Genomic DNA, 20646 nt, shown 5'->3' on the forward strand with positions numbered 1-20646 from the left:
TAATAAACAGAAACCTCATTTAAAATGGAGTCAGGAGACTAGAAGAGAGAACTTGCATGCACATGTCACTTAACCCACACTACTGACCCCAAAGAAGAGATGTACTTTGCATCTCCAGCAGGAAGTAATATTACTTTACTACCTTAGCTGGAAGAAGAAAAGATCCCTTCTTGCCCAGTAACAAGTCAGCCAATGGGGAGACTGCCATAACTCAACCAATGAAAAGTCACTATACTTTGAACTATCCCTTTCCTCCAATGGACTCTTCTTTACAAGAGGCCCTCCCAAGTGCATTAAGAGTACTCCTCTCCTTTATTTCTTTGGACTTGCACATGGTTTGCCATTAGCCTGAATGTCCTGAATTACAATTATTTCTTCTTCTGGAATAAACCTATTTTGCTGCAGACATAGTGGCTATTTGTTTAAAGTCAACACTACCTGTGGAGCATGATTCTCAGCCAGGCAGAATGCAATGAGATGATGGAGAGCCCATGGCTAGTATCATTCAAAACCCTACCCCCTCCACCCTGTGGATGTCTGAGAGGAACATCTAGGCAACTCAAATCAAGGCAGATGATAAGTGGAGAGGAGACAAGAAGAGTGGCACGCTGTCTACATCATTGGAGGGCCAGGCAGTCCAAAGTGTCAAGGTTTCAAAATTTTCTCCCAGAAACTCTTTATGAGGGTGTTATCAACATAAAGTATTCAGCGAATAACGCCTTCCTTGTCACCCAAAAAAATCCTGTGCCCTTTTATGCTATACTCTCAACCTAATAAGTGCTGACCTGTGTGCTGAAAGGCACCACCTTACATTTGAAAAGCATTTCCACTGGTAGGGACATTACCTTAAAATTGAGTCCCTGAAACAAGCTAAGGAAAGATGGGAAAGACAGAAACATTCTGATGTGTTTTCCCAGCATCAGACACTTCAGTTGGCAGCCAATATCTTTTCATTTTTTCCCATGGAAAATAAAACAGACGAGATATTTGATCCACATGTTTTGTGTATGTACTTTTTAAAATGTCACCTTTGGGTAACTCAACCCACCAATGGATTATTAATAAAAATCAGCAACTGTCAAAGTCCTTCTCCATGTGGAAGGAGGTCTGGCCGCAACACCTATTAGAAGAGAGAGACAGATGGCCTTACCTCTCAGCTCCCGCGTCCACAGCTGTGAGTGGAGGTAACTGGGAGGAGGGGTTGTGGGGGCTCCCCTGTACATTATGTCCCGGAGAAGGGTGACTGACAGGATGTGGGGGTGGCACAGCCCCAGCAGCTGTTCCGCTTCGGCTTGAATGATTGCTGGAGAAAATGGAAGCTGAAATCAAGGGAGAACAAGCATCAGACTGTGCCCCAAGTGAAGCCCACATTTTTTAAACGCCAAAGGCGGACAGCAAGCATATTTTAGGGGCTTGTTTTCCTCTTGGTGGTTTTCAGGGAACACTTCTCCTCTTATTGGAGATACACAGCATTGTTTTCACGGTGAAACAGGTTCCCCAGCTGATGCGCCTGTAGGGCTGCCTGAGGAGCTCACGCGAGGCTGGCTCCAGGCTGATGGTCACGGTTTCCTATAGCATTGCCTTGCCCCACCAGCCTCCTGTCTGACACAGTATAATTAGTCAATCTTCTAATGTCTGCATCTGGGCGAAGGTCTCTACATTAACACCCTTCCATCAGGAGGGACGGGAGTCAGGTAGCAGAAGATCTGCTCTGCTGACCTGTAAGGTTACAACGGGGGCCTTAGTCCACTCCTCATCACTGATGCCAGCACTGTGGGTCAGGCTGAGGTCTCTCTCTGTCATTGTTAAATCAATGTAAGGAGAACGGAGCTTCCCCTGATCCTAGCACACACACAGGACCCTGCACTCTTTTAACTTCAGAGTCTAACTGACCCCAGGCATTTCCCCGACCGTGTGATGGATGCATGTACTTGGTCTTCATGGAGGATGAGTCTCCTCCTAACACTGCAGAGTATGAAAAGGTGGTCTCACAGGCACCTCTGGGATCATCCCCCTTGTTGCCTATGATGACACAGAGAGTGAGTTACAGCCTCATTCGTAGGGGCAGCCCAGCCTCTGAGAATGGTACATGACCTCTAATTTAAATGTGTGCCCATTTAGATGGGCTAATTGGTAGGATGTCACAAGAGAAGCTGGGCTTGTCACTTGCAGAGTCTGTCACTAGCAGAGAGGCTCTGGCAGTGCCTGGGACATACTCAGCAGACATCTCATTAGAGTGCCATCACACCAGCATCCCCACACGGACTCTCTTTAACTTCCTTCTCTGTACGGAGCTATGCTGAGCTTTATGCCCGACCCTGCTCTTTTTGAACGTACTCTACTGATATCAAAGAATAAATGGATTAAAAAAATAAATCAGGCTAAGGATCAAGACAAAGAAGCCACATAATCAAAGAGATTGGAAGGTTTAAAAGTTCAGGGAGCTGTATTTTTAGACCAGCACCACATTTCTCCAACCCCTTCTGGATAGAATTAATACCTCAGATGACCCAGCCCCCAAAAGCTTAATCCAATGGGATAAGAGTTCAAGGACTTAAAGGAACATGTGAAAAGGCAGAATTACCATCTTCCCGCTTAAAAAGCGACTGACAGGGGTGTGATCTGATTTGAAGGGTTTATTTCTGGTAAGTCAGCATTGTGTCAGGTTAACTCTTGTCCTCAGAAGCCTGCATCCTGCATGTCTTCAAGAGGTAGTGTGACCAGAAAATGCTTACTGGCTCAAAAAGGCCATGTGGAGTGTCTGCGGTGCATCCGCCTCCAGAAAAGTTGCACATTTGCAAACACGCTGCAGTCACCTCATGAATCACTGCCCTCATTTATGCTCATCTCGCACAGGCGACCACAGTTCTGCTTGTATTCCAAATAATAATTTTACCCAAGAGAGAAGGCTGTTGTTTGGATTCACTGTGGCAATAGTTTTAGGACTGGTGTTTGTCAGCATAGAGTGCGGTGTTTTATATACTATTCCAAAAACTAATGGAATAATAAGAGATCGCAGAGACACTGTGGAAACACAGCTAATTTTTTTTTTTTTGCCTTCGTGTAGTAATGTGAGCGCTCTTATTTGTTTTGTTCCAATTGCTGAATGCATCCATCACTTACTATCCTCTGGAGGTGTTGTTGTTGTTGTTGTTGTTGTGTGTGTGTGTGTGTGTGTGTGTGTGTGTGTGTTTGTCACAAGGGAAGCACTGCCTCTGCTGCTTGTAACTCGATGGGCAACAGGGAAGCTTGGTGTGCACACTGTATGCTCTACTCCATGGTTCGATAGAAAATGGATTGCTTCCCAGAGGTCTACTTTAGTATATTAGCTATGTTTTTGCTTTAGCTGCAATGAAATAGGCTGGGAAATTTGGTGGGGTTTTTTTTGCAGCTTGCTGTACATTATAAGCTAGGCCTGGTTAAGTACTTTTCCCTCATCCCACTTAATAGCTAGCACCAACCATCCATTATCCATATATTCGTCATCCATTCATCCATCTATTCACCAAACATTATGTTTACAATTTATTTATTTAAATCCTCACCAAGGATATGTTGTTATTTATTTTTAGATAGAGAGAGGAAGGGCGAGAAAGATGGGGGAGAAAGAGAGAGGATGAGAGAGAGAGAGAGAGAGAGAGAGAGAGAGAGAGAGAAACATGTATTAGTTGCCTCCTGCATGCACCCTGACCGGTGATCAAACATGCAATCTAGATATGTGCCCTGACCTGGAATCAAACCTGCAACCTTTTGGTGCATGGAATGATGCTCCAAACAGCTGAGCCACCAAGCCAGGGCCCAAACATTATTTTAAACTCAGTATGTATTAAGTGATACATGCTAGCTAATCTACTAGATGTGGGTCCTTGTCCTTGCAGAGGTTGCAGTTTAGTGAGGGAAAGAGACTTCTGTACATCAATTCTACCAAAATACAAGACTTACTAGTGCACAGCATCAAACAGTGTTCAAAGCACTTAACGCATTATCTTATTTGTAGTCCCATAATGTGCCCCAAGCTCTGGTCAAACAAGAAAACTGACCACACCTCACATATGTCATGACAATTTATGCTACTTGCGTTTGCTTAGAATGTTCTCTAACTTTGTTTACTTGTTTTAATACTTTTGTTCTGTGTGCAGAGTTACTTGTGTTCTTTCCATTCCTCTCTCAACAGCCAATTCATGAAGTAACTACTGTGTGGCAGACACTGAGCTAGGTCCTGGAACAAGGTATCCTTGGTGTCTAGTATCTCTAACAGCATCATTCATGTTGGTTTGTTGAACAAGCAAAAATGAGCACCATCTAAATACCAGACAATGCAGTCCATCTTGGGATTGAGCGAGTAGGACAAGGTCAGAAAGAAACAGTTACCTAATCCCCACTAGTCAAGGGATGCCCCAGGGTGCACTTCTCTCACACTTCCAAGTAGGCACATGAACCAGAGTGGCTAAACCTTCTCAGAGATACTCAATGCCTGGGCATCAGAGAAGCTAGAGGGCAGAAAGCCAGAGGTACATGGTGTAGTTGAGGAGAGGAGCTACCAAGTAATACTGGTAGAGATGGTTGCCATAGCAACAAAATAGGTAGAATGGTGGAGAGGATACAAGGGTGGACATAAGAGGTATCTGGAACAAGGTCAAAGACTTCGAAACATGCTCTCCAGTTCTGCTGAGGTCAAGTGTTGACTGAGCAACAAACACACAACAACAGCTCTTCCATCCCCTGCTACAGCCAAGGAGTGGTACTGGGGCAGGCAGTGGCCCTTTGAATGCAGAAGAAAGAGAAAGGGAAGGCTTTAGGGTGCAATTTAAAGTCCTTATTTGGCAAGTATACCAGGCAATTTCTTACATAGGGCGTAAGTAATGATCTCTTGGCAAAATGAAGCCCATGACATGCTTCTATTTTCTACCAGGTAAGATGAGAAGTCTAGGACAAACTCTCTTCTGGTGAGATGACTTAGCAGGAGCTTATAATTCAGTGTCTGCACAGAGTAGTTTGCATGCAGGGCCCAGGGCGAGACTGCTGGTTGTGGATGTTGCCTATGACCGACATAATGACCAGAGAAATAACAGGAGACACAGCATGTCTTCCCAACGTATACTCCACCTCCATTTCACGTACCTTTTCAATAAGATGGACAAAACTCTGGAGTCAGAGAGCTGTAGCGTCGGGAGGATCGCCCTGGGCCTCTACCAAAAACCCATATTTCTCAGAGATTTTCACTAGGGCACACACAGAAAACGCCTCTCCTACTCACACCGACTTCTAGGAATTTCCAACCATATCACAGTCATACATCCAGGATCCAACATACTTGATGCAGTCTAAGAATATCCTTTCATTCATCCATTCATTCATTCAAACACAATCTTCCAGCCCCTACTCTGTACCAGGCAGGTGCTAGTCTCTCTTCACGTCCAGAGTCTGAATACCTGCCAACTCTACCTAGACCTGCCCACCACAACACACATTTCCAGACAACTGCTCTGGCTTTTTAAGTGATTTTTTTAACCCCAGGGAGAAAACCTCCATGTTAGAGTATCCTAAGGTCATTCACAAAAGGAAAAATTTCCTTCCATACACACTCAAAATGATTTCCAACCTCAACAATGGGGCATCTGAGGCCTACTGATCTAAGCATAAAGAAGAAAACAGATTCCTCCAGAATCCAGGGCAATATTAACAAAACTCCTGTGATCAAATCAACCGGCACACACAGGCTGCCCACAGGGCGGCCTTCATTGTCCGAGTCACCTCAGGGGTCAGCGCTGCATTCAGGGGTGGAAGAGGGCGTTTAGGTGACCCTCCAGACGGGGCTGGTGACTGGCAGCCGGAACAACGGATTAGGCATGGCAGAGGAACATACTGGAAAGTCTTATTGCTTTTGTGATTAAGAGATGGTGAACTCCCCAAGGAAATAAAAGCCTGGTCTTGAGATGAATGCACAGGCTAGCAGAGGATCGGGAGCTGGCCTCCCTGCTGTTTGGGGCTTTCTCTCTCTAGGGCTTGGCTTACTGCCCTCCCCAGCCCCACACTGTCTCCTGCAGAGGTAGGTGGAGGGGACCCAGTGAGGCTTTATAACGTTGACAAAGCAGCATCTGTTGATCTATGGGGTACCCAGATTCCATGTGGTTGGTGATGGGGTCCAGGGTATTATAGGCTGGCGCTTTAACTGGCTCAGGATAATTTGAGTTAATAGGCAGCTCTCTCTCTATCCAAATGAAAACAATTAATCTCTATTTCTGATGAGTACAGACAGGGTGCCCTTGGGGACACTTTAGCTGTCACGTATTCACTGTGTGAATGGAGGGAGAAAAGGTGTGTTATTTGCTACTCAAAATGAAACCTACTTCTCTCAGGCCTAACCCCAGAGCCAGGGAAGGCCACCATAGACACTGCCTCATTTAGAGGCAGGGAAGACCTCCCTGGCCAGGCTGAGGTATATTAAAGAACAGCCAATTGGAGGGCATATTGCTGTGGAAAACTGTATGGATAGCTACAGCCCTGCTTCTCAAGCTTTAATATGCCAACAAATCACCAGGGTAAAAGGCTGACTGTGGTTCACTGGGTCTTAGAGGCAGGGATGCTGAGATTCTGAGTTTGTATCAAACTCCCCAAGTTCCTGGCAATGTTGAGACTGCCAGTCCAGGGACTGCACTTTGAACAGTGAGTGCTGGACCACATCTGAGCTGGATTTCACCTTCTTACTGTTCTATACCTCAGAGTCAACAGTGAACATTTATTGAGCACTTTGCAAACCTTTCCCCAGTTTACTGACAAGGAATGTGAGACCTAACTGAGTTACTGAGTAGGTCACCTGATTAGGTTACCTTAGTTAGTGGGCTAGAATTCAAACCCAGGAAGCCTGATTTCAGATCACAGGCCCCTCACTGCCATACCATAATGCCGCTCAAACTCAGGATGAATTCAAGAAAAGGCATAAGAGCATTGCTATTGTATCAGAACCCCTAGGTACGCCATTTGCCAAGGCTGCTTGGAGTCACTTGGCACTCTTCCCCCACCATGGATACCTTTCTCCACCAAAGTGCTGGTTCGGATGTAAGAAGTATATTTCCATTTCTGTTTTACCCATCCTCAAGCACCTCAGTGACCTCAGCATGGATGAGAGATTTGCCAGTGTTGCAAATGCATTCAGGCAAGAAATTAAATGAATTATTTGGTTTAGAAAACAAACAGCTGGTAGGAAATGTGTATTTTTTCCCAAATAAAGATTTCAGATGCTTGTCAGAGGCCCATCGATCCACTGGTAGGAAAGATGGCAGGCAAAGAGGGGTAATTTGTGAGCAATCAGATATACGTCCTTGTTACCACAAGCGAGTACGATGCTGTTGCCTGCAAGGCCACCACCTCTGTCAATAATGCATGAAGAGGAGATTTGCTGGGCAGGTCTGCTGCTACTGAGCTGCTACAGTAAATATGCATTTGGAGTCATTTGTAATCACATAAAAGCCATAGTGCTGCTCTAACGCTGGGACCTTGAGAAATGACATTTAATGCTTGGTGGCTAGTACACAGGGAGAGGTATGGGCTCACCGTTCATTTCCTGGGCAATATTTCCAGGGTCAGGGCACAGAAGAGTAAGCTAATCCATGACACCAGGCTAGTTGATTTTCACAGATATAGTAAAAAGAATTACAGGCCCCATTCAAACAATGAGTTCAATCTTGTCTGTCTCTTCCCCCCATTCTCCCAGGATAAATGTGAACCTGGGAAGGATTCAGGAAGCAGATGAACTGCGATGAAAACTTTGGCTCCTTTGGCCTCACCAGAAATTGGGTACTAGAAGGAGATCATGTGTCAGGGTGGTTATTAAGAGAACAAAACGCACCCATTGGCAGTCAAATGGACTTGGGTTTGAATCTGAGCTTTACCAGTTACTAGCAATGTGTCTCAGGCAAGTCACATAACCAAAGCTCAGTTTCTGCATCTTAAATAAGGACAATGCCTCACAGGATGGTGAGGAGGATTATGTAATGTATACAAAATACTTGGGACAATGCCCGGGCCATGGTTAAGTGCTCAATAAACTGCTGTTGCTATTCTTTGGTCATATGGGTTATGATGATGATTACTATTACTAATAGGATAGTGAAGAGAAAAACATAGTTGCTCCAAAATGGTTAATTTAGTGTATGGAAGTGGTTTTCAACCAGTGTGCCACAAGAATTTTTAAAACATGCAATACCTGATTATTTAGTCAGGGGCACTGACATCTTTTTCCTTAGATTGTCAAATAAAAATATGATGATAGCTAACACCCCAATAGCTGTATGGTGTGAATGCCCTGTCTGAAACCATAAATATATAGGTCATATAATAAAGTTGCATCTTATTGGTCACATGACATAAGAAGGTTGTGTCTAATTGGTTAATTCTTGGTACTAGAAACCCTTATATACAAGCATAGGCACCTGATTTTTTAAATGGTCACTTTGGAGCAAAAAGGGTAGGTAATTAGTATGTTTTCAATCAAAATGATACCTATTTTTTTTGTCAGATTGGCAAAAATATATACTTTTTGGTGTGCCACAGAATTTTAGTAATCAGTATATATGTGCCATGAGATGAAAAAGGTTGAAAATCGCTGGGGTATGGTCTCTTAAAGATGCATCTACATATAAACTGTGGATGAGGGTCATTTTAAAATGCAAACCAGTATATAACATATCCTTGAATAGTAAGAATTTTGTGTTCAATTTTTATAATGCAAGTTGCTATAAAGTGTTCAGAGCCTGAGAAAGAATCCTCACAGGGTTAAAATGTTGTACTTCATTTTACATGAGTAATACACACCTTGAGTTACAATCCATAATGCGCTTCAGTTTAAAAGATAGCAAGTCATTTTCATGCATGACTGCACTTCGTTAAGGAGTGAAAATGGGCTGTTACTAAAATGTCAACACAATTGTCCCTCTTGAAGCTTAGTTTATCTTGGAGTAGTTTTACATTTTCAGCACTTCTTTTTGTTTGTTTCTCCAAGAGCATGAAAGTCCAGCCACGGTTAATTTTCTGAATTCAAAAGCGACATCCCTTCAGTCATTCTGAAGAAAATGACAAGTATTGGGGGTGACTGGAGTTTTGCTCCCCAAGAGTGAAAATTTGGGCCCCAATGCCTTCTGCAGTTCTTTGCATTTCACCCTGGAGCACTTTAATTGCACTGCCTTTCAGTGGAAAATGCTCTAACGACCTAAATTCGCAAACCAGAGAGAGTTTTCTAACAAGGAAAGGGCCTCAAAGTCACTGGGAAGGCTGTGTTTGATATTGAGGTTAATTGGAGAACGGAGGGATGCCACTGCTAATCCTTGCCTTGTTGCCTATCAGCAAAAGGGGCTAGTTTCCCTCTTTCTTTCTTCTTTATGCCTGGGCATTTCCCCTTCCCCCCTCTCCATCAGGAAGGACATCATTCCACATTCCACCTGTATTAGGAAAAAGTAGCTTCTTAAGGGTTTGCACAGTCATTTCTCTAATCTTTCCCTTCTCCTTGAGGCATGAATAATTTTAATACTGCCAATCCCTAAAAATCTATTCTTTCTGCCTGTCTTTTCCCTCCTCCTACTATGCAGTGTAGAGTATCATTATCCATCAGCCCTGATAAGAGGATAATGAAACAATCCCTTCTCAACCAGATCGTGCAGCTGTCAGACTAAAATGACACCACCCATACATCCTTGACATGCTACCCCAAGCTAATTGATGGCAAACAATGGCAACTGTCACCACTGCCCTAAGACAAAGAAAACATACTTGTGTCACCTGATGGGAGAGCTACCTAGCAACTGATAAACAAATCTGTTAGGGAGATGTTCTATTAAGGTAAGAGAGCGTACATCTCTGAAGAACATGCCTATTAACTTTGAGCTTAAGAGCAGTGCTGTTCACTGGGGAACAGATATAAGTAAGGTAAAATGAGAATGTATTGATGTCGGCACAGTTACATGAATATTCAGGTTCTCTTACAAATAGATATTCCCACATGAGCTCCACACTTCTCTGTAGTCTGCCCAATTACATTTCCACATCGGGCACCTGGATTTATAGCCAGGGAGGAAGTTATTAGTGTTTGAGGGGGGATACATGCTTATATGCCTTTCTGGAATACACCTTCATACAACTAGAAGATAATGGCTGACGATATTCACATAGATGCCAAAGGTTACCATCAAACATTCTGAAATACCAGGTGTAATTAACTTGTGTTAGGAAAGGCTCCTGAAACATCTGCATTTCAGAACAAAGACATTTTGTTACAATTCGAATGGCTTCCTCTGGCAGCTCTCTCAACTTCTCTGGGACCAACATTTCATGCAACCCTCATGGGTCTTTTTCCAGACAATGCATGCCAATCTAACCTCAAATCTCACACCTATTTTTCTTCCCTTTGCCTCTCAACCTAATCACTCCCAGAGAGTTAGTAACACAGAATGTTAATGAAATAATTTGAACAGGCAAACAACTCAGACTACCTTGTGAGAAAGTCAGTATTGCCTCTGTCTGTTAATTTATCTTCCATATGGGGCAGAGTAGGAGAAAATAATGAAGAAGATGAAGCAGGCAGGGCCAACAACTCCTGGAAGCTCTTATAGGAATCATTCTCATCTCCTTCTTTAGAAATAAAGTCCAATTTGGTAACAAAACCAAAATTTTAGTAAAAAGTATTCAGTTCTCTAACTCCTCATTATTCATCCCTTTGCTATCTCCCACCTGTGCCATGTTGACTGAAAAAGTTGTTTCCTCCCTTGCAGATACTATGGAGGTAACCCCACCCACACCACTTCCACGTGACTTCTGAAAACATTTCACAGGGAAGGCTTCTTGGAAACAGATTTTTAGCACAGCTAGTCACTCCAATGTTCAATGCAATATTCTCGTAGCCAACTCAAAGGCTCATGTACCAACACCGAACTCTGCTGAGGAATCTCTGCCTTTCCTAGCTTTGTAGAATCAAGAAGCAACAGCTCTTCTGGGGAACCAAAGTCTGCAATGACCACGAGCCCTGGGCAAAATTGGATAGCTGATGAACTTGGTTTTGTGACTCCAGAGAACCCCCTTTTCTCTTTTTCACACTTTGCCCACAAAGTGGACACTCTTTCCATTTTGCCTTTAGGTGCTCTGTGTTAGTTACCTCCTAGTTTATTCTCAAGATGAACTCTAATAAATTATTCATGTGCTATCAAGAATTCATGCCCCTACATAGCCTTTCTCAAGGAATTCTTATTTGAAAACTTTCTCTACCTTGGAATGGAAGGTTCAGTTTTCAGTTATGTAAATTTCAAGCACCCTTGTTGCTGGCAAAAAGTGTATTTTGAGGAAGTAAGTATCTTTCCTGCTGGAATGTGACCAGATGGGTTCCTAAAGTTTGATATTTCAACTTTTTGCATTTCTCCTGGGCATCAATTTATATGTCAACAAGAGGCCTGGCTTTTAGAAAACATATTCATTAATATTTAAGGCTTTGAAACTCCTCTTTTTAGGGAAAACAGACCTGGGTAGAATAAAACAAGGTCTGCTCTCTCTGATATCTCTGCAAGCCCTGGCTTCATCATAACTGAACCAAGTCATGCCAGCCTTCGGGCAGCTTCTTCCGACGGGGGAATCACATTATCAGGACGTACAACCATCCTACCATGGGCCTGGTCTGCTTCTGTAGATATCTGTTTGCAGTGTGACAATTCTACCCATAATTTCATTTTGGAGCCACTACATTTGGGGTTCCATAAAAGGCCCCAGAGAGGAGTAGGAGTGCTAGATAATGGTCTTGATTCCAGCTTTAAATATTGGGCCTTATAGAAAAATCTCTAAAAACCCCAGGGCTAGTAGCTACTACAGTATCTGATAAATCTGAACTATTAAGGGTCTAAACAAACCTCTATGTATTGATAGACTTTTAAAACAAAATTTGATCAAACACATGGGAGCCACAAGCTTCCTTGATTTCACTCAGTCACTGACAAATGTCTCAGATGTAAGCATAAAACAGTGATCAGGAAACAAATATTTTAGGCTTTGCAGGCAAGAGGCAATGTTCTCAATTCTTTGACCAACTGTTCTCATATAAAGGCTAGTAGTCTTTTTTACATTAAAAAAAATCTTAAAACCATCCTCTCAGGCCATGCAAAAACAAAGGCAGGTAGGCTCAAGGGGCAATAAATTGTCTGCTGTGTATCAACTATTAAGAACCATCATGAAAAGACTACAGGGTTGTTTCTAAAATTTGGCAACTAAATTTGAAGTAAGTAAAAGTCAAGAATAGTTTCTTGACACCTTAGCATGTACTTTGAGGTAAACAACATGACCTGGAAGAGTCAATGACATCAGGAGGGACACTAAGGCCTCAGCAAGGCCAGGACAATGACTGGACAACTAACCATATTGGTCAAGGCCATTCACCCTATTTTTTCATTCCTCCATCTACCTCACGGTCACGGATTCATCACTGTTGAATAAGTTAATTTTTCAGCCAGGCATGCTGGTACTCTGTATGACCAGCCTGAGTATACTTCAACTCTTCCTGGCAACAGAAAAACTGTCGAATTTATAGATCTGAAGATAGGTCTTGAATATGGGAGCTCTGAGTCCTCATCTTGACTTGAATTCTTATGGAAAGGAATGCTGTATCTCAGGACAGCTACTCTGAACTCCAAGTACTGGCACTCAGTGCTGAAAGGAAGGAGTAGAAGGGGTTCTAGTCCCTGTCTTAGGCATCCACTTGGTTCCTATGCTTTTAAGCAGAGAGGAAGGAAAAAAAGAAAAGAGCATTGACTGAGCATCTCCCAGCTTGCAGGGGTGTACGGGATTCTTATATGTGATGCCACTTAATCCTTACAGCAGTCCTAGGGAATCAATATTCTTACCACTGTTTTATAGATGAGGAAAAGTAACCTCCCTACATTAAACATCTAGTGAGTGAAGAACCAGGATTGGAGCTAATGACTGCATGCTGTCTCTATAAAATAAAACCAAAGAAACCATACCAACCTTTAAATATGGAAACCCTAGCCCTGGCTGGTTTGGCTCAGTGTATAGAGCATCAGCCTGTGGACTGAAGGATCCTAGGTTTGATTCCAGTCAAGGGCATATACCTTGGTTGTGGGCACATCCCCAGTAGGGAGTGTGCAGGAGGGAGATGATCAATGTTTCTAACTCTCTATTCCTCTCCCTTCCTCTCTGTAAAAAATCATTAAAATATATTTAAAAAGTAATAATAAATAAATATGGAAACCCTAATATCTATCTAAAGCTAATATATACTTTGTGAATTTGGAGACATTGCCACCCAAGTGATGTTGTGGTTGTTTTTCTTTAGAGACCTACATATTTCCTTAATTTAAAAAATGCTAAATGAACTACTGGGTAAATTACTGAAATAAAAAACATAAAGAACTATATTTTAGTTCTAATTTATTCACTCAATGATGTCGATTAAATTCCTAATTTCTTCACGCTTCCATTTTTCCTCCCATTTTTTTCTTTTAAATGGTAGTAGTGGGTAGGGTACTATATCTAACCCCTCTTATTCATGGGTGATATGCTCCAAAAACCCTAAATGGATTCCTGAGACCACGTAGAGTAGCGGTTCTCAACTTGTGGGCTGCGACCCCTTTGGGGGTCAAATGACCCCTTCACAGGGGTCGCCTAAGACCATCAGAAAACGTATATAATTACATATTGTTTTTGTTATTAATCACTGTGCTTTAATTATGTTCAATTTGTAACAATGAAATTGAGGGTCACCACAACATGAGGAACTGTATTAAAGGGTCACGGCATTAGGAAGGTTGAGAACCACTGACTTAGAGTATCAAACCCTATGCATACTATGTTTTATCATACGCATACATATCTATGATAAATTTTAATTTATAAATTACATAAAGTAAGAGGTTACCAGTAACTAATAATAGAACAATTACAACAATATATGTAATAAAAATTACATTAATGTTGTCTCTCTCAAAATATCTTATTGTGCTGTATTCAGCTTTTCATTTAAAGGAAGCACTTTGAGGCTTCTGTTGGCAAATCTGATTGCAAGCATCACTACTCTTTGCTTTGGGGCATTATGTAAAATAAAGGTAACTTGAACACAAACACTGTAATACATGGCTACTAAGTGAGTAGTGGTTGGGGAGTGTATACAGTGTGGATATCCTGGGAAAAGGAATGATTCACGTCCTGGTTGGGATGGAGCCAGACAGCGTGAGATTTCATCACTCTACTCAGGATGGCATGCCCTTTAAAACTTACTAATTGTTTCTGAAATTTTTCATTTAATATTTTCGGACTGCCATTGAACATAGGTAACTGAAATGGCGGAAAACAAAACTGCAGATAATGTAACTTGTGGTACCTGTTCCCTATCTGCTTTACAGAACTATAATATGTATTTTTCTAGAGTTTGGATAAAAGCAACAATGATAATAGCTAATAGGTACGGGACAGTTACTATGTGCTAAGCAGTGTTCTAAGCATTCTGTGTGTCATTCAATCAGACAACCAATCTTATTGAGAGGAAAATAAATTTGAGTAAAAGGAAGAAGTACCATTTCTATTTGTAAATGTTCCATTTAAATACAGGTTGGCTATGCAGATAGTCAGAGGGATGGCATAAAGCATGGCCAATATATGACTTAAGAACAGAGACACTAAATGCTGCCCACCCTTACTTTTTTATTTACTGTAGCACCTTAGTACACTTCACAACTATGGGCCCTAGATCGCTCCTTTACCAATGGCAGAGGCAGGTGTTGCACTGCATTGTTCCTGAAGTGCAACCACCTCTCACAAAACTTACTAAGCACACTGTGCCTTTTCCTATGCATGCCGATAAGCATTTATCCCCCTTTCTTTTCAATAGTGAATAGGTTCCCTTTCTGCCATCTCTCCTACAAGATACAAATAGGACTTTTACTAAATCCCTAGGGAAAGGTTCCAAGGGAGATGATAAATCCCTGACTTCTTAGGACATAGTTACGTGTCAACAGACCTCTAGGGTGAGCTGGTGGGTAGTCAGAGCAGAGGTCAGACCTGAGTAGTTACCTTCCCTGGGAAAAGAGGACCAGAGCCCAGAAGCAAAGCCCAGGCGGCAACTAGAAATGGTGGCACGAAAGTTATGCCAGAGCTGCCTTGAAACTCAGGCAGGAAAACTCAGATAAGACACCAAGGAGGCAGTTAAAACTGCTGATGAATCAGTGCCTGCTGTCCAAGCAGCCTTAATTGTTCCAGGCACTCAGGGCACCGGAACAGGCCAGTCATTCTTTGACAATATGAGGCAGACACTGTAAGACCCAGTGATCAGAAACAGTGCTCTGGTCCCCTGGAATGAGTCAATCCCACAATAACCCTCTCTATTCAGCGCCTGCAACGTGCTCTCTTATTACCGTTAATAGTAAAACATAAAAAATCTAATTCAGTAACGTCCTTCATTTTAACATTTTATACTCTTCTTCACATTTATTTTCAGTGCTCACACATGTATAAAAAATAAATATTTGCTGTGATTACAAACACCCTGGAAATATCTACTTTCTATGTTCTTTACTCTTCACCTGAAAGAGACAAAACTACTTATCTCTCTTTCCTTGGAAGGTAATTCAGTTGAAGCAGAAAGTCAGAACTTTGGGCCCAGAAGTTTGGTCCATGACTTCCTAATCGCAGAAGGTTTTAGTTCCTCATTTGAGAAATTCTGTCCTGATTCTCTGTCTTGCCACCCATCTTTTTCCTAAAACCTGCTTGGGGTCCTAACACAACAATGTAGATCCAACCTTTCCTTTTCACACCCCATTTTAGTGCCTGCAGAATAACATAAAATGAGGGAAAGGAGAAATAATAGTAAAAAGACAACCCTAACTTTGCCCTAAGGAAATAAAACTACAGTTGCCCAGTGTCACTATTTTCCTCTCCTCCTCAAAAGTCGTGGAATTGGTTTTACTCACCCACAAAAATATTTTTACAGCAAAAACTTGTACATATTGTAAAACTGAATAACTCAGCTTAGTCTTGTATGAAAACTAACATGAATATAAAGGAATATGTAGAAAATTGAAGCACCAAATTAAGCAGCTTTCAAACATAAAAAGTCATTAACATTAGCAGCATACATACAAATGTGCCCCGTGCTGGCTGGGAATAGGAATTTTAATTTTCTTCAGTTGGGTGGTTATAAGATTTCACTCCTAATCAAAATAAGTGCAGTGCCACTAGAGTACTGGTGGGAAGACATGCTTAATATCCATCTATAGGTTTTCTATAGCGAGAAATAGAAATATATTCTATAGGGAAACTCTTCTTTGCTTTTTCACTACTTGATTTAGTTTTATTATCTTTGTAATTATTTATTTTAAGTACCAGAATGGTGTTATTCCATTTATCATTGTATATACAAACAGCAGATCAACCACAGCCTTAAATTGTCTTGTGGACAGATTTCCATCACATTGTTTTTAGATAAAAATTTTGCTCCAATTTGTAAATTCTTTTAAATTTTAATTTTATTGAAGTATGAAAGACATTTGAAGTATAAAATTGTGAGACATTTAAAATGTACATCATGGTGATGTGACATACATAGCCACTATGAAAGGACTCCCCCCTCCCAAAATCTGGTTAATTGGGGGTAATTCTTATTGTAACTCGTATCAGTCAAAATTAAGATCGTGTTTTGCTAGAAGTCACATTCCCACATTTTATGATCCAGAGCAATGGTTTTCAACGTGTGGTCCATTGATCGGCAGCACACCGTGACATCTGAGAACTTGCTAGAAACATGTAGCAGTAATTCAAATTCTTGGGACTCACTCAGACCTACTGAATCAGAAACTCTGTGGGTGAGGAACAGCAATCTGTATTTTCAGGGGTTTGCCAGGTGAGTTAATGCACACTAAAGGACTGGCTCAGGGTCAGGCAGGGCCAAATCTGTAGATTTAACTATCAGTTTCTACAAAAGTGAAAAATGAGGCTTGTTCCTATGCTCATTGATTCTGCAATCCAACTATAGTAGGCGGATAAACCACAGATGCAAGAGATGTGACATGAACAATACAGGATTCTGACAGCAGTTCAAGGCAACATCAGAAAGATGTTGTTGCCAAACGTTTCCCTATAAATCGCTTCTGTTGCCCCATTCTACCACCTTCCGTCCACCACCAATTTCAAACTGTTCTGTCCCTTTTTCACCCCTGGTAAATTTCAAACAAAGTCAAAATTTTGAAGTAATAACTAGTGCATGTTTTACAATGCTCTATGACCATTTATATAGATTATGGGCATTTATATAGATTATGTTATTTGATCTTCAACAATTCTCCTATAAAGTTTAACCAATTGGGAAATTTGTGTGCCAATTAAGAACATTCTAATGAAGCCCCTAAATTAATAACCACTTTTTGAGAGTAGATTATATGAGGCAGTTTTATAGAAAATTATTTCTAACCCCTACAACTCTGCAAGTTGTCCCAAGATAGCAAATATATTAACTTAAGAATGTAGAAAATGTTTTAAAACATATCCCATAAAATTACATTAAAATGAAACATTAACTATTTCACAAAGTATGTTAAATCCTGTATAAATTTAATGTGGTGCTATTTATTACAAAAAGTGATGCTATTGTAATAGAGAAGCCTTCATTTCCCAGTAATGAGGGGGAGGGGAGGGAATGACAATATATGACTTCAAAAGTTCCTGCTCTAAAAATGTATTTATTTTCATTCTACAATTCCCTATAATATATGAATATAACACTTTTTCCCCCTGAAAGATCTAAAGTTACACTCAGAATTGGGATAATTCAATAGCTCTAAAAACATGGTAATTATTTAAAAACCCAATAGAAATGGTACCAATAAAATTCCCTCATTCTTGCAGATCTCCTTGTTCCAGCTGCATTAGCTCCTCACTTGATGATGGGGTTCTGTGAATCTCAAACATCTCAACCACACTGGTCTCTATGATGTCTTCATGGCTAAGACCATTTGCAAAGCTTATGTTGTATTGAGCCTCTAGTACAGTTTTGATCTGGAGGGAACTGTAACTTGTGATCACTCACCAGACAGATCTTCCATACAGCGTTCTTTGATAGTGAACGGACTCTCTGTCAGGACCAGGCACTGGCCCAGGCTGTCCATGATACTGCAGACTAACTGTAGGCTTATCTGCTTCATCCCTTCATCCAGGGAGCTGATGAGAATATCTACACAGGCATTAAGCCTTAAAAGTGGCATTCACACCTCGATCTACTGGCTATGATATTTCTCTCTTGGATGATCAGACAAATCACCTGAATTTATAGGCTGGCCAAGACAGCACTTTTGAACAAAAGGACAGACAATATAAGTGAGCCCTCATTGAGAACTGTCCAGACTTCCTGTTAGATCACTAAATCGCTCTCAGGTTAGCTGAGGAGCCGGCCTGGGGAGCCCTGGGATTTCCAAGTAGATAAACACACACCTCGCTTTTAAAATCACCTTCAGTAGGGCCTCAAGTGATATTTGGCTGCTTTAGCCTAGGGTACTATTTTCTCCCACAGAAATAAAAGTCTTTTCAGGCATTCCTTTCCAGTCAAACTCCAACTTATAAACTGAAAGGTTTGTTTCAATAAGGGAAGCCAACACGTTAGGAGACTCGCAAGAACTGTACGTGTCAGAACTGCCATCTTCCCTGTTCATCTTAATGCTCTGCCAACTACCCCTCTCCCAGAATCTCACAAATCCTTTTCTGCTACCCACAAAAAGTTTCCATTTCAAAATCATGACTTCTTCAAAACATGAGTCCTCAATGGTAGCTTCTAAAAAATCATGGTGCTCCTTGCTAAACTACTTCTGATCCTATGCCCATGTACACTGAACAGGTGTCCATCAAAATATTTTTATTGTAAATCAATTTGCTAGCACTTAAAAGTCTAAGTGCTTGACAATCATTAAACAAATATTTTCTCAATTTTGTATAACAGAATGTAAAGGGAATGACTCCAAGTACTTTTGCCACTAAGCCAAGCCTTAATCTTTGTCAAATTGCCCTAACACTTCAGATTTTACATGTAACTAATTGATAAACAGTTTCCTTTTCCTTTGGCATCTCTCACTGTTTGGCTTCTTTCCACAGATCTTTAGCAAAGGTTTGAAACTGGTGTGAACACGCGCTCCTGGCAAGTGGATTTTTAGAACTTTAAAAGGAAGAAGAAAGGCTTAAAATTATTGTGTTTTTTAAGTTTTTCTTCCTGCCTTGTTTTGTTCTGTTTGTTGCCTACATAGGAAAAAAGAAGGCATAACGAGTTTTTTAAAAGAAAAGGCAAGAACAAAGAAAGTAAAATAGAACCTGAGGGAAGCAGGAATAAAAAAAGAAGTAGGGAAGATAAACTTTCACAGTTATAAGCTAACTCAAGGAGTAAAATTCCAGGATAAAGGAAGATGGCCACATGCCTGTTTCAAATATCCCCATAGTTGCAGAAAATTCAAATCAATCTGAAGATACTCTGTTGATACTGTGGTAACTTAGACTCTTTGTCCATTATGGCACCTCGCCCGCATGAGCTGGAGGCTCAAAACTAAGAGCTCAAAATCTTTTTTGAGGCCCAAAGGAGAAACAGACTCATGTACACAGAGGAGACTGGTGGTTGCTGGGGAGGTGGATAGGGAGGGGGGACTGGGAGAAAGAGGTGAAGGGATTAAGAAGTACAAATTGGCAGTTACAAAACAGTCACAGGGATGTAAAGTACAGCAGAGGGAATATAGTCAATAATATTGTGTGCAGGTTGAGTACTGGGAATATCAGGGGACCGGTTTTGCAAAGTATGATTGTCTAACTACTATGCTGTATACCTGAAATCAATACAAAATAATATTGAAAGTAAACTGCAATTGTAAAATAACTATAATAATTTTTTTAAATGTATCATGTGCAAAGAGAGGAATTATTTGGAATGACAAAGCCATTTCAAACTAAATCTCTTAAAAATTTTAAAAACACTACCAGAAATATAAAAATACACACCAAGACAAAGGTGACTCCTAAGTTTTGAAAATGAGCCACACAGAAGTATGCTACACACAGCAAAGACAGAGATCTCATTGCTTTCCAAATCCATTTCCAAGAGATTTAAATGAACAAGACTATCCCATCACCAGATAATATATTAGATGTTGGGCCATTTTGCAATTGGTTTGGGTTAGATTTGACTCTTAACTGTTGTGTTCCAGGTCTTTAGTAAAATCATGAATTTATAGACTGTAGAATTAGAGGGCCCTGGCCAATAGCTCAGTTGGTTGGCATTGTCCCATACACCAAAAGGTTGCAGGTTTGATTCCCGGTCTTGGCTCATATGGGAGGCAACTGATTGATGATTCTCTCTCTCTTTTCCTCTCTCTCTAAAAAAAAATCGATAAAAACATATCTTTGGGTGAGGATTAAAAAAATGTAGTGCTATATTGGCTGCTTTAAACTGATTGTTAACTTAATGTGCTAAAATAAATGTTCATATATCAAATATGTGGCAAATCAAACAGACATATGTACAAACAAAAGCTAGTCAAACCAGTCACGCTTTTTTCATGTATATATCTAATACAAAATATTTATGTGTGCTGAAAACATTGTACATTGACATATTTCATGTGTATATATGTACCTGTA

At 41.0% G+C, this 20646-nt stretch overlaps 1 protein-coding gene across 5 annotated transcripts in view; it reads right to left on the reverse strand.

The window, feature by feature from the left end:
- Positions 1-20646, reverse strand: part of GLIS3 (GLIS family zinc finger 3) — a 611903-nt gene that overhangs the window by 46093 nt on the left and 545164 nt on the right. For all 5 annotated transcript variants that reach the window (XM_070431578.1, XM_070431577.1, XM_070431580.1 and 2 more), the window contains one exon: positions 1151-1319. In XM_070431578.1, coding sequence (XP_070287679.1) covers positions 1151-1319 — 169 coding nt within the window. The remainder of the gene's footprint in view (positions 1-1150; positions 1320-20646) is intronic.

Source organism: Myotis yumanensis, unplaced genomic scaffold (assembly GCF_028538775.1).
Source record: "Myotis yumanensis isolate MYYU_CA2020_CCGP unplaced genomic scaffold, mMyoYum1.0.hap1 SCAF_12, whole genome shotgun sequence".
Taxonomy (NCBI): domain Eukaryota; kingdom Metazoa; phylum Chordata; class Mammalia; order Chiroptera; family Vespertilionidae; genus Myotis; species Myotis yumanensis.